This window comes from Mesocricetus auratus, unplaced genomic scaffold (assembly GCF_017639785.1).
Source record: "Mesocricetus auratus isolate SY011 unplaced genomic scaffold, BCM_Maur_2.0 Super-Scaffold_100006, whole genome shotgun sequence".
NCBI lineage: Eukaryota > Metazoa > Chordata > Mammalia > Rodentia > Cricetidae > Mesocricetus > Mesocricetus auratus.
Genome location: NW_024429190.1, coordinates 52,446,971 through 52,458,093, shown reverse-complemented (window position 1 = coordinate 52,458,093; position 11,123 = coordinate 52,446,971). Strand labels below are relative to the sequence as shown.

The 11,123-nt window shown below is 49.4% G+C and overlaps 1 protein-coding gene across 1 annotated transcript; it reads right to left on the bottom strand.

Moving 5' to 3' along the window:
• Nucleotides 1-6,229: 6,229 nt before the first annotated feature.
• Rasl11b (RAS like family 11 member B) lies at nt 6,230-10,569 on the bottom strand. The gene is made up of 4 exons (XM_005080784.4): nt 10,268-10,569; nt 9,689-9,745; nt 8,397-8,473; nt 6,230-7,617 (listed from the first exon to the last, which is right to left on the bottom strand). Exons 1-4 carry the CDS (start codon nt 10,404-10,406, stop codon nt 7,147-7,149), a joined length of 744 nt encoding a protein of 247 aa, XP_005080841.1. The 5' UTR covers nt 10,407-10,569; the 3' UTR covers nt 6,230-7,146.
• Nucleotides 10,570-11,123: the final 554 nt, after the last annotated feature.

Below are 11,123 nucleotides of genomic sequence, written 5' to 3'. Positions count from 1 at the left end.
GCTACCATGTGACTCAAAACTATTCATTGATCCATTTATTCTCAAATGTTGGATGGGAACCTGCAGAGAACATTCCAGATACTCTGAGAAGTTCTGAGCCAGGCTCATCACAAATCAGATACCACCTTGACTCCATTGTGTTCAGGGATGAGCAGACACTACCCTGACTCCATGGCATTCATGGATTATCAGCTAATGATGTGTCCCATGCCTGGGTTCCCTGTGGGTTTCTTCTCAAGGTTAAGTTGCACACCATATGTCTACATGTGAAGAGAATCTGGAAATAGCAAACCAACTGCTAACCAATGATTATGTCTGGAAGACACATCAAGGGGAAGGCTAGCAAAGGGGGAGTTACCCCCATTATTTCTGTACTGTGTCAGTGTTTTACATCAAATGTGAGTTTAATAGCTTATCTTGTCAAGTTGTTTCTCACCTAGTAAAAGAATGTTCAGACTAGGATAACATCGCTAGTCATGTTAGCATTCTAGAATGCTCTAGCACTGAAGGAAATATGGCCATGGCTAGTGTTGGGGTGAGTAGGAGAAGTGTGAAAGGTTTACTTTGTAATCGTCTTCTTCCATCTCGATGGCTGCTGGTTGGAAGAACTGGGCCAAGCAGACAATCAGTGATGGAGGCTTTGGAGGCAAGCAAGCTGGGAAAGGTCGGTGATAACTGGAGTCTTGTTTGAATAAGAAGACCAGAGAAACAGGAGAGAATCCTGATCCTCGATACTAAACAACAGGAGCATAATACAAGTTTGGTTGTTGTCCTGCAAATGGTTGTGAACAAATAAGAGAAAGAGGGTGACTTGAGCAATGGAGCACTGCCTGTGGCAGTGTCTTTGGACACTGAATCTGTGCTCATTTCCTAGATGAGGGAGGGATTAAGGAAGATGCTAAGCATATTCCACTGGTGTGAAAGAGCCCGTGGGTCAAGGCTCTGGGGTCCTCTCTGACTTTATGTCCCAATGCTATCTCTCAGAGCATCATGGTTATCCAAGCCTTCAACAACATCAATGAAATGGGTGATAATGGAGCCTCCTTTGCTAGGGAGCCACCTCTAATACAATGACTGGTACATGGCTCTAAGAAGTGTGGGCATTAGACATCGATGAGTTACTTCACAAAATGACAAAGCATCAGCAGGATAATGGTAGTAAATGAATAGAGTTCAAAGGCCTTTCTGGGGAGAGGAAAAATTAAGAGAAATAAAGTCTTAGTCCAGCCAAGGCCATCTAGCCAAGAGGTAGGTCAGGGGCACATTTTCCACATCTGGTAATTCATCTGACCCAGTCTTGGTTGAGCATGAAATTAGATGCCAGTGGACCATACTACACTGGGCTTTAGTGCAAATTGAAAGAATTCTACTTAGAACATGGCTCAGGGTAAGCTGTTCATCCCATATTAGCCAACTCTCTGTCACTATGAAAAAAATCTGAGAAAATCAACTTGCAGGAGAAAAATTGTCATTTTGGATCATAGTCCACAGTCACTTGGTTCTGATGTTTCTGTGCCCATGATGAGGCAGAGCATCATACATGATGAAAACTATGTAGGACTTAGGATAACCAGGGAATGGTGGAGGGGCTAGGGGCAGGGACAAAGTACATACTCTCAGAACACAGCCCAGTGACCAGCTTCCTCTGGAGAGTCCAATCCTCTAAAGTTCCACCTACCTGCCTGTGTTGCTATAAGGCATGAATCTCTCAAAACTATTCATTGATCCATTCATTCTCAAATGTTGGATGGGAACCTGCAGACACTAGTGAGATCTTCACAGATCTACAAGAATGACACCAACTGGCATTAAGGCTTCCTTAAATGCCCTCCAATGATAATGAGAATAATGACTACCTTATATGCCATCCAGTGGCTGATGAAGGCAGAGGCAGACACCCACAGCTGTGAACTGAATTGAACTCCTGGAACCCAGTAGGAAAGAGGAGTGTTGACCAAAGGAATCAAGATCGGGCTGGCGAAACCCACAGAGTCAACTGACCTAAAAAAGGGGAACACATGGACCCCAGACTGATGACTGAGGGGCCAGCATGGGACTGATCCAGACATCCCTCCCACCGAACCTTGGTGACAGAGAGGAGGCTTTGACAATCTGTGGGACCTTAGAGAGTAGAGCAGTATTTATTCCTGGCATACAGAGAGACTCTGGGAACCCATACCACATGGAGGGATGCTCTCTCAGCCTGGTCACATGGAGAAGAACCTAGGCCCTTCCCAGGATGATGTGACAGACTCTGAAGATCCCTAATCCCCTGGACTCCCTGGGGAGGGGAGCAGAGGGGGGATGCAGTGGGGGTGAGGGGTTGGGAGGATTGGGGCGGAGGAGGAGGGGAAGGAGAGGGAACTGAAAGTGACATGCGTAAAAAGTTAAATAAAAAATATGGAAAAAAACGAAGAAAAAAGAGAAATTAAAAAAAAATGGCCCCTGTAAGGGAATGACACTATTAGGAAGTATGACTTTTTTGTAGTAAGTGTGACCTTGTTGGAGGAAGTGTGTTGCTGTGGGGGCGGGCTTTGAGGTCTCTTTTGCTCAAGCTTCACTGAGTGTGAAAGTCTACTTCCTGTTGCCTGCATAGCCACATACAGCAGCTCCTTCTCCAGCACCATGTCTGCCTGCACGCTGCCATGCTCCACTTCATGATGATAATGGACTAAACCTCTGAAACCATAAGCCACCACTTCAATTAAATGTTTTCTTTTATAAGAGTTGCCGTGTTATGGTGTCTCTACACAGCAATAAAAACCCTAAGACACTACTAGTTGGATGATTGCCTCTGCAGAGCCATGTTTCAATAGAAACTTTTCCATCACTGAAAGCAGCTATATGTAGTCTGGGGTTGGAAGCCTCATTTACCGTTTCCATATTATCCAGATGTATGAATTTAAAGGGACCTCCCCACAAACAGCCCAACTGAGGAGCTGAGTGGGAGTGACTCTCATGCCTGGGTATGTTTACCACCTGAACCATGCTGGCCAAAGCAGGCATACACAGGCCAATCTCCTACCAAGGGCCTTGCAGTCACTTCTTACAGAAACAAATTAAAATCCCAGTAGATGCTTTGTGACAGCTTAGGTCTGCTCTTTTTGGAACCCTGTCCCACAAGCAAAGTGTTTGGAAGTACTCCATGCAGAGGACTCAGGCCCTATGCAGATATCTGTTTGTACCAGTTACCAGTGTCTCTACAGTTACACTGATATTTCCATAACAAATAATTCCATACCCCCACCACCACCACTATTGTTTCCTCTTACCCTGGTTACCAGAAACAGCATGTCAACAACAAACAATCCAATATTACAAATGTTGACTGTTGGCTTGCCCAAGGAACATCAAAAACTCCATCTCTGCTTTGAAAGGAACTTCAGAAAACCAGATGGTGGAGGGCTTGCAGACCATTTCAGAAGGAGAGGAAGAGGGGCGGGGTCTCCCCACTCTAGCTAATAACACTAATCCTCTTCTCTCCGATTCAGAAACTGATGGAGACAGTAAGAACCTGCTGAAACCTTCCCTCTGGACTTCCAGAGGGGTACCCAGCTTTTTGGGTTCTTTATTGTAAGCAGACAAGTACCTCCCTGCTGGGCTGTTTCCAAGAGGTTCTGGGAGCTCTCCACAGCTGGGTGTTTGCCATCCCCACTCTGCTAAGCAAGATCATAGTGTGCCAGCTGCCCCATTGTGGGGATCGGCTCACAACTTGTTCCCTTGCCCAGAAAATAGATTTGTTTTTTCCCTCCTAGGGTAAAAGATCAATGCTGAAATCCCATTTATTTCATAAATAAAGGGGCTCCTATAAACATAGCCATAGCCCCTAAAGCTCAGGGTTCCGAGCTGCCAGACTGGTAAACCTCCTGGAGTTGGATGAGAACGGAAGGCAGTTTCGCAGCCTCTCTCCCAACTTCCCCTGCTCTGAACGGCAGGGCCAGGCCCATCCTGGGGCTGCAAATGGTTTTGATTTGAGGCTGGGAGGAAACTAGAAAGCCAGACATCATGACAGACGAGGGTTGGGCTCTGAGACAGACCGACTTGAGACCCCTCCAACCTGGACGTCTTTATTACTGAGGGGGCTGGAGGCCAAAGCAGCCAGAAGCCTCTGGCTAATGGCAACAGCAGATGTGATCCAATTGCCAGGAGTCCTGGGGCCAGACAGTAACCCAGCCAGTAGCAGAAGGGAGGTGGAGGAAGATGGGGAAATGGGACCAGGAAGGTAGGCTGGTCAGGAGAAAGCTCAGAGCAGCAACTGGGGGTGGGGGCAACAACAGTAAACTTTGGCATCAGAGTGGCTTAGGTTAGGACCCGGGACCAGCTTCTTGAGAGCCAGTTGCTTCCTCCCCTGTATAGGATGCTAGAGAGAGATGGTGGAGTTAGTGTGTAGAATATCCTTGTTTCAGACATCTGTTGTTGGTGCCCAGACAGTCAGTAAATAAACTAGAGTGCCCTAAGCTAACAGAATCTCTAGGCCTTCATTTCCTCATCTTAAAATAGGAGTGATATAGCCTCCCTCCGGAGTCCCCCAAAGATTAAAGAGCGTGTGTAATAATAAACCCTCACCCTCTCCTCCTCTGCTCCAGACTCACATCTACCCCTGCCTGGTGAGAGACGAGCCTGTTTCTCAGCCAGCATTTGTAGACCTCAAGTAGGGGAGGGTGAGTGGAGAGATACTAGTATTGCGACAGATGAGATTAGTGAAACATTGTGCCAAACGTGGGCTGAGAACAAGGTTGTTCTAGAATGGTGAAAAGCTGTCCACCTGAGACAGTGGCTCCCGTCAGTGACGTATTCTTATTCTCGTAGTCTCCCTCTCCCGTCTCCACTTCATCCTTCCGTAGTCAAAGACCTCCCTAGGTGAAGTGAGAGAGGCAGTGTGCAGGGGTAAGGAGGTGAGGGGCAGTCACTAGTGACAAGGGCAGGAGATGAGAAGGTGCCGGCTGCGAGGAGAGTGACCAAAGCCCTACAGAGGTGCCCATGAATGCGCCGTGAGGAAGAGGAGACAGGTGGCAGGAAGAGACAGGAGGCTAGCTCCACTCAACACTTGTGTTACAAAAATCTACCCCCCACAAAGCTCCTTGTCTCCCATTTCAGAGGATGGGTGAGCCCAGGGCAGTGTGCACAGATGAACTGTTTGCTCACTGGGCATTGCTAACAGTCACACAAGAGGAAGACAGAAAAATATCTCTGCCCGTGTACTGTCTCCATCTTCTGTGAGCACCATTCCCCACCCTGCTGCCAACACACCCTTCCCAGAGGTGAGGTGAGGCTAGGTTCGAAGAGTTTTTTTAGAAATAAGTTCTATATATAACAAAACATAAATGTCAGAATGTCTCTCTGAAGAGCAGTCAGATGCTCCCCTGGGAAAATGAGCTTAAATAGCCCAGTCCTGTGTCTTAGCAGACTCCCTACACATCCCACTACTACACCTCTGTGCCAGTATGCATATATATATATGAAGCATGCTAAAGAAATGTCAGTGAATACTCAGAAGACACTGCACTCTTCTATGTGAGCTTGAGGACATCACTCATTTGTGAAATCGTGCTGGCCCCTCCTCACGGGGTTATCTGGAGGGTTAACCAAGAACACTATGGAGCGTGCTGCCCAGACGGAAGGACAATGCCCTGCCCACTGAGATAAGATGAGTTTGCATGAAAGGCCTTCCAGGCTTAAATGGCAGGCAGCAGAAGAGAGGCCTGGCAGCTGTGGTACACATGTGTGACAATAGCTCCATGGGAGCAGCTCCTGAATAGCTCCCATCAATGGTTGTAAGCTCTCAATGTGACACTGAAGTGTAGTTTGGGGACACAGCATGCCCCCAAAAGAGCTTCACTAAGTGCATCACACATGAAGCAGCACTGATTTGTGGCGAAGCATGTTTGCCCTCGGTGGCTCTGTTGAGATGCTCGCACAGACAGCTGTCTTAGGTCTACCCAGAGGACCGTGAAGCAAGTGAGACGGAGACATACAACTCTGGAACAGAAAGGCCAAATCACAGTCCACAGTGCTTGTAGGTGGTAGCCCTCAGTTATTGAACTTGTTCTGCAAGCATGTTTTGTAATGTGCAAAATATGGATAATAAAATATACCTCACTGGTCACATGTTGTGAGGCATAAGAGATTGAACCTGGAAGACACATTCCCTTGACTCAACATGCTTAATTATCAGGAACTTTCTGGAAGACAGAAGGTAAACATTTCAATAAAGCCCCAGTCAGCAGGCTGCTCTTACCAAAGAGAGATTTATTGTACATAAAATAAATTAATTACAGTTTGAGCCAAAGCATGAATGGCTCCTTAAAGTGCATTTGTGTAGGGGATTTGGCAGCTAGGCCTGCATCTGGTCACTCTATAAGACAGCATTTCATTATCTCAGCCAACCATAGCCACAACTCAGCCAGGTCTAAGAAGCAACCCAACGTCATTGCCATGAGTCATTTACACAAACCACACCACCATCAATTAACACTTTTTCTGTACCTGATGCCAGTTTAAAAAAAAAAAAAAAAGCAAACAAACAACTGTACACTGTCGCAGTCGGGCGTCCGGAGCCGAGGTTTTCACGGTTACTCAACATGTGTAGCCCTCCTGCACCAGGAGAGCCAGCACCTTCGTGTAGACCACAGCTCAAGACTGTCTGTATACAGACTATTTTGCCCTAGAATTTGACCTTTATGGGGTGGGGAGGGTCCCTCCTTGTTCTTAAAGAAATCTGGGTATCCTTCAAGTCAGAAAGGCACCCTGTAAAGATAGCATGTTGGAGACACTGAGAAGAGCAAACCTGCCTGTGGGAAGAAAAAACAATGGAGACGGGAGAGAAAGCCTGTGAATGCTTCCTCGCTTCTTCAGGGACACCCTAATTCACATCAGTGTGTTCAGTGAAACTCACCACCATTTCCAAGGCAGTGAGAAACAAAATCATGCCCCATCCCCACGTTAGAGGACCAGGGGAAAAGTCGCATATCTGTCCATCTGTTCTCGGGCTCCAAATACTTCGTATTTGCAGAATTCCACAGGCCCCTTAGGCCCTTCTGCCGCAGCCCTTTCCAGAACCATGAACTGCCACCAGCCTGCAATGGTCCTGCTTAAGAACCTCAGGCCCTCTGCCCAGAAGACCAAACCCCCTCCAGGAGTCACGCTTCACACAGACGTGACAGTCCTCACTTTGGCAGAGAGAGCTTGCTTAAACCTCCGTTTCAGGTCCTGCATGTTCGGTGACTTGGGTCTGGGAATGAGGGAGGTCCTGCGCTTCTCGGGTGTGCCGCTGGGCTGCTGTCTGTGGCTCACTTCTTTGCAAAGGACGTGGAAGGCGTTGTAGACGTCGTTGTAGTTTTCGCTGACAGATACTTCATAGAAGGAGCAACCCAGCATGCCGGCTAGTTGCAGTCCAAGCTGAGGGTCCACCTGCTTGATGTGCAACAGGTCAGCTTTGTTGGCCACAACCACCACAGGTAGCCGAGTGCCCGGGTGAAGCTGCTGGACATGCTGATGGAGCTGGCCAATGAGTTCATAGCTTTTGTGGTCGGTGATGGAGAAAACAATGACGACAGCATCTGCCCAGCGAATGCAGCGATTCAGCTGCTCGTTGCAGCTCAAGCCATTCTCGTGCACCTGAGGAGACAGGGAGAGCAAGGTGAACAGTGAGCGAGGGCTGCACGGAGCTGCGGCTCAGTCAGACCCTGAATTCAAAAGAACCCTGCGCAGCGATGACGGCGGTTACGGATCATCAACAAGTTCTATCCCCACACACCAGCCTTCTTGACAATGTGTTGATCCAGCTGCTCGGGGCTGGAATAAATAACAGGGCAGCTTCACCACACTCAAGTGGAAAATGGACCTGCAGAGAACTCCACGCAGAGAGACTTTGTAGTTGCACAAAATGGGAAATTAACTGGCTAGACAGTAAGTCTGGGGAAGTAAAGATAGGAGCTGGAAGCATTTAAACCTGGATAACTGCCCAGTGTAGGACGGGGAAGGAGAAAAAAAAAATACTAGCAGAGCTCTTTTGTCTACAGAGAAACTTTCTGCAACATAAAAGTGATTCTGGGTGTTGGAGACTGGACCCACATATTTGGTTTTTAACGCCAAAGGCGCACACATAAAAACAGAAGGAAGGAAACACTGCCAATTCTAAGTGTTGGTTTGCTGCCCCCCATCCCTCCCACCCTCCACTGAGGTGACCCCTCCTACAGGAGGGGCTCTGCCCCTCCCCCAATCTCCCAAGCTTAGCCAGGCCAAGGCTGACCAGCAGCCAGATACTATTAAACCGTCAAACAACACGTAAAAGTCTAGACCACACTCCCCATAGCATGTCTTCCAATTGACGAACTAGAGAACAATACCACAGCCACTGGTCTCCCCTTGGCCCACTCAGCAGCACAGTGTCTCACCTGGACACCTGGAGTGTCCTGGACTTGGATTGCCAGGGTTTCTCCCTCTATCTGGACTTGTCTGGTATACAGATTACCTATGAAGGCAAAGAAAAAAATATCATGTTCCTCCTTCATGTGCAGCCTTATGAAACGTGGGTTGTTTTTAATGCAATACAGCCTGCACACACACACACACACACACACTCACACACTCACACACACACACACTCACACACACTCACAGATGTAGTTCACTTCCATTTAAATGGTTTACTTCAGATCTTGTTTAAAGGCCAGCTGCAATTTTAACCCTGTGCTAGTAGATTTATCAAAAGTGGGTCAAAGTTTGTGGGTTTTTTGAAACTTACTGGTCTAATTTTAAACTGGGTTTCCACATTTAGAATATTTCCTTGAAGCAAATTTTCTGGCTCAGTCTGTGCAGGGTTTCTGTTTTTATCTTAGTGCATTATCATTCTCTAAATAGTCATATTTTGTCCACTGGATATAATAGATTCATAGGCAACTATGGTTAATAAATGCACAATTAATATCCCTGGCATAAAAATGTGACCTGATGATGATCAACTCTTTATAAAAAGCAGAAGGCTGCCATATCTTATCTCAGGATGGCTTATGGTTCATTTCACTTAATCCCCAACAGGTACTCCCTACAGTCTACTTAGTTAAGCAATTTGCTAGCAGGTCACAGAAAGTACCAAAGCATCCTAGGACAGTGGCATTTTCAATCACTGAGAGTGAAATATTTGTCTTCTCATTATTCAGGAGCTCTCCGCTCTAAAATCCTCAGCTAGTTATTTCTCTTTGTTAAGGAAAAGAACTTTAGGGTTACAACTACCCTCCTTTGGCCTTTGCTTTTAAAGGTCACCCCTGAGAGGCGACCAGCAGAGGGAGAGGGTGGGGGAGGAGCTGGGCAGCGGGTGTTTTTTGTTTTTTTTAGTTTTGTTAGGTTGTTTGGTTGTTTATTTTTGTTTTTGATGGCTTTTGCAGGCATGCTTTAAAGGAAAAGACCCCGAATTATATATAAAAGGGTGCTTGCAACTAGGGTCCCTATAGTCAAAGCATACCACTGGGAATACTTTCGGGCACTTGATAAAATGATGAATGGGCCTGGAATGGAATGAGGCCAGATGGCAGCTGGGGGTGGGGGGGTGGGGGGGGTGGCGTGCAGAATTGGAAGTGGCAGAACCCTGATGCTCACCCACACTGTCACTCAGAAGGAAGTGTCCTTGAAGGCACTGAGAAATGAGAGCAGCAATCCCAACAGGCTTTTTCTCAGTGTCTTTCCTCACCTGCATTTCGTTCATAGTCTCCGATGAATCGTTTAGTGAGGAACCGGACCACCAAAGCTGTGGCGGAGAAACGAGAACAAGTTAACCCACTAAGTTAGATGCGTCTCCGCCCCGCCCCCATCTGGAACCCAACTCTTCCAAAGAAAGTCACAGCCGGCCACCAAGGGAAATTCCTACCCCGTAGCTCCTTGACCCCTCTGCCAGACACCAGGGGGGTAGAAGCCGGGTGAATTACGGCTGTGCCAGCGGGGAGGGTCTTGTGGCCCAGCCCTTCCTTGGAGCCCAGCTGGGCCACACAAGCCTTCCAGCAGGCGAACGTCTTCCTAACCTTACGGAACTCCATGAGAGATTACAGTCACTAACTCTGCGTTCTGCCCCAGACAACCGCCAGAGACTCAAAACCCTGGAGTTCCACTCCGGCCCGAAAGTCGGCGGATCACTGTGGACCCCAGTGGCCCTCTTACGTTGAAGCAGGGGCATGAAGAAGGCGCAGACGATTCCGCTGCAACACCCTCCCGGCGCGGGGCGGGGGGGCTCCCGCGTCCCTTCCCACCAAGTGGATCCCTCGCTTGGACTCACCGGTCTTGCCCACGCCGCTGGCCCCCACCACGGCGATCTTGACGAGCCGGCGGCCCGCAGCCCCCAGGCAGTAGTCGGCAGCGGCGCTGCCCGGGGCGGGGTACTCGGCGATGGTGCACATGTTCTGGATGAGGCGCATCGCCGCTGCGGCCGGGCTGCACCACGCGGGGAAGCAAGTGAGGACAGGAGCGGCTCGCGCGGAGAGGGTGACCCGGTCCGAAGCCGCGCGCGCAAGACAGATAGAGAAAGTAACAGAGGAAAGACGGGTCTCGGCGGTTCCGGCTCGCAGCTGGGGTGGCAGGCGACCCGGCGCCGGTTTTCTCTGGCTCAGGCCCCGCCCCCTCCCCGGGCGGCCAATCCCCGGGCGTCCTGCTCGAGGCCACGCCTTCAGACGGCACAGAGAAGCTGCGCCCCCACAGGAGCCGAGAGCGAGTGCGGGGCCCCGTGATACCGGAGGAAAGCAGGGCGGCGGGCGCGAGGGCGGCAACGTGCGGGATCCAGCCGGCTCCCGCTGCGCTAGCACGCGGCCCCAGCTGTGGCTGAGGGGTCACGGGGTCCCAGATCCGCGTGGGAGGATCTGTCCGTCTCTGCCGAGTCTTAGATCCGCGTGAGAGACCTGTCCGTGTCTTCTGGGTCTCAAGTCCGGGTGGGGAATCTGTCTGTGCCTACAAGGTCTCGGATGCTCGTAGGAAACCTGTCATATCTGCCGGGTCTCAGATCCGCGGTGGGTATAGGGGCACCCATCCTTGTCTGTCCATCTCGCCGCCGGGTCTTCCTAGGGCATTCCCTGGATTGGGTCCCCTAAACCTCGCTGACCAGTGCCAGCATCTAACTGGTTTCTCCACCTCTGAGGCTA

Coding starts and splice junctions, on each gene's coding strand:
- Rasl11b (XM_005080784.4), bottom strand. CDS start 10,406: ATGCGCCTCATCCAGAACATGTGCACCATCGCCGAGTACCCCGCCCCG. Junction 9,746..10,267: donor CAGCGGCGTGGGCAAGACCG/GTGAGTCCAAGC, acceptor TCTCCGCCACAG/CTTTGGTGGTCCGGTTCCTC. Junction 8,474..9,688: donor AGACTATGAACGAAATGCAG/GTGAGGAAAGAC, acceptor TTGCCTTCATAG/GTAATCTGTATACCAGACAA.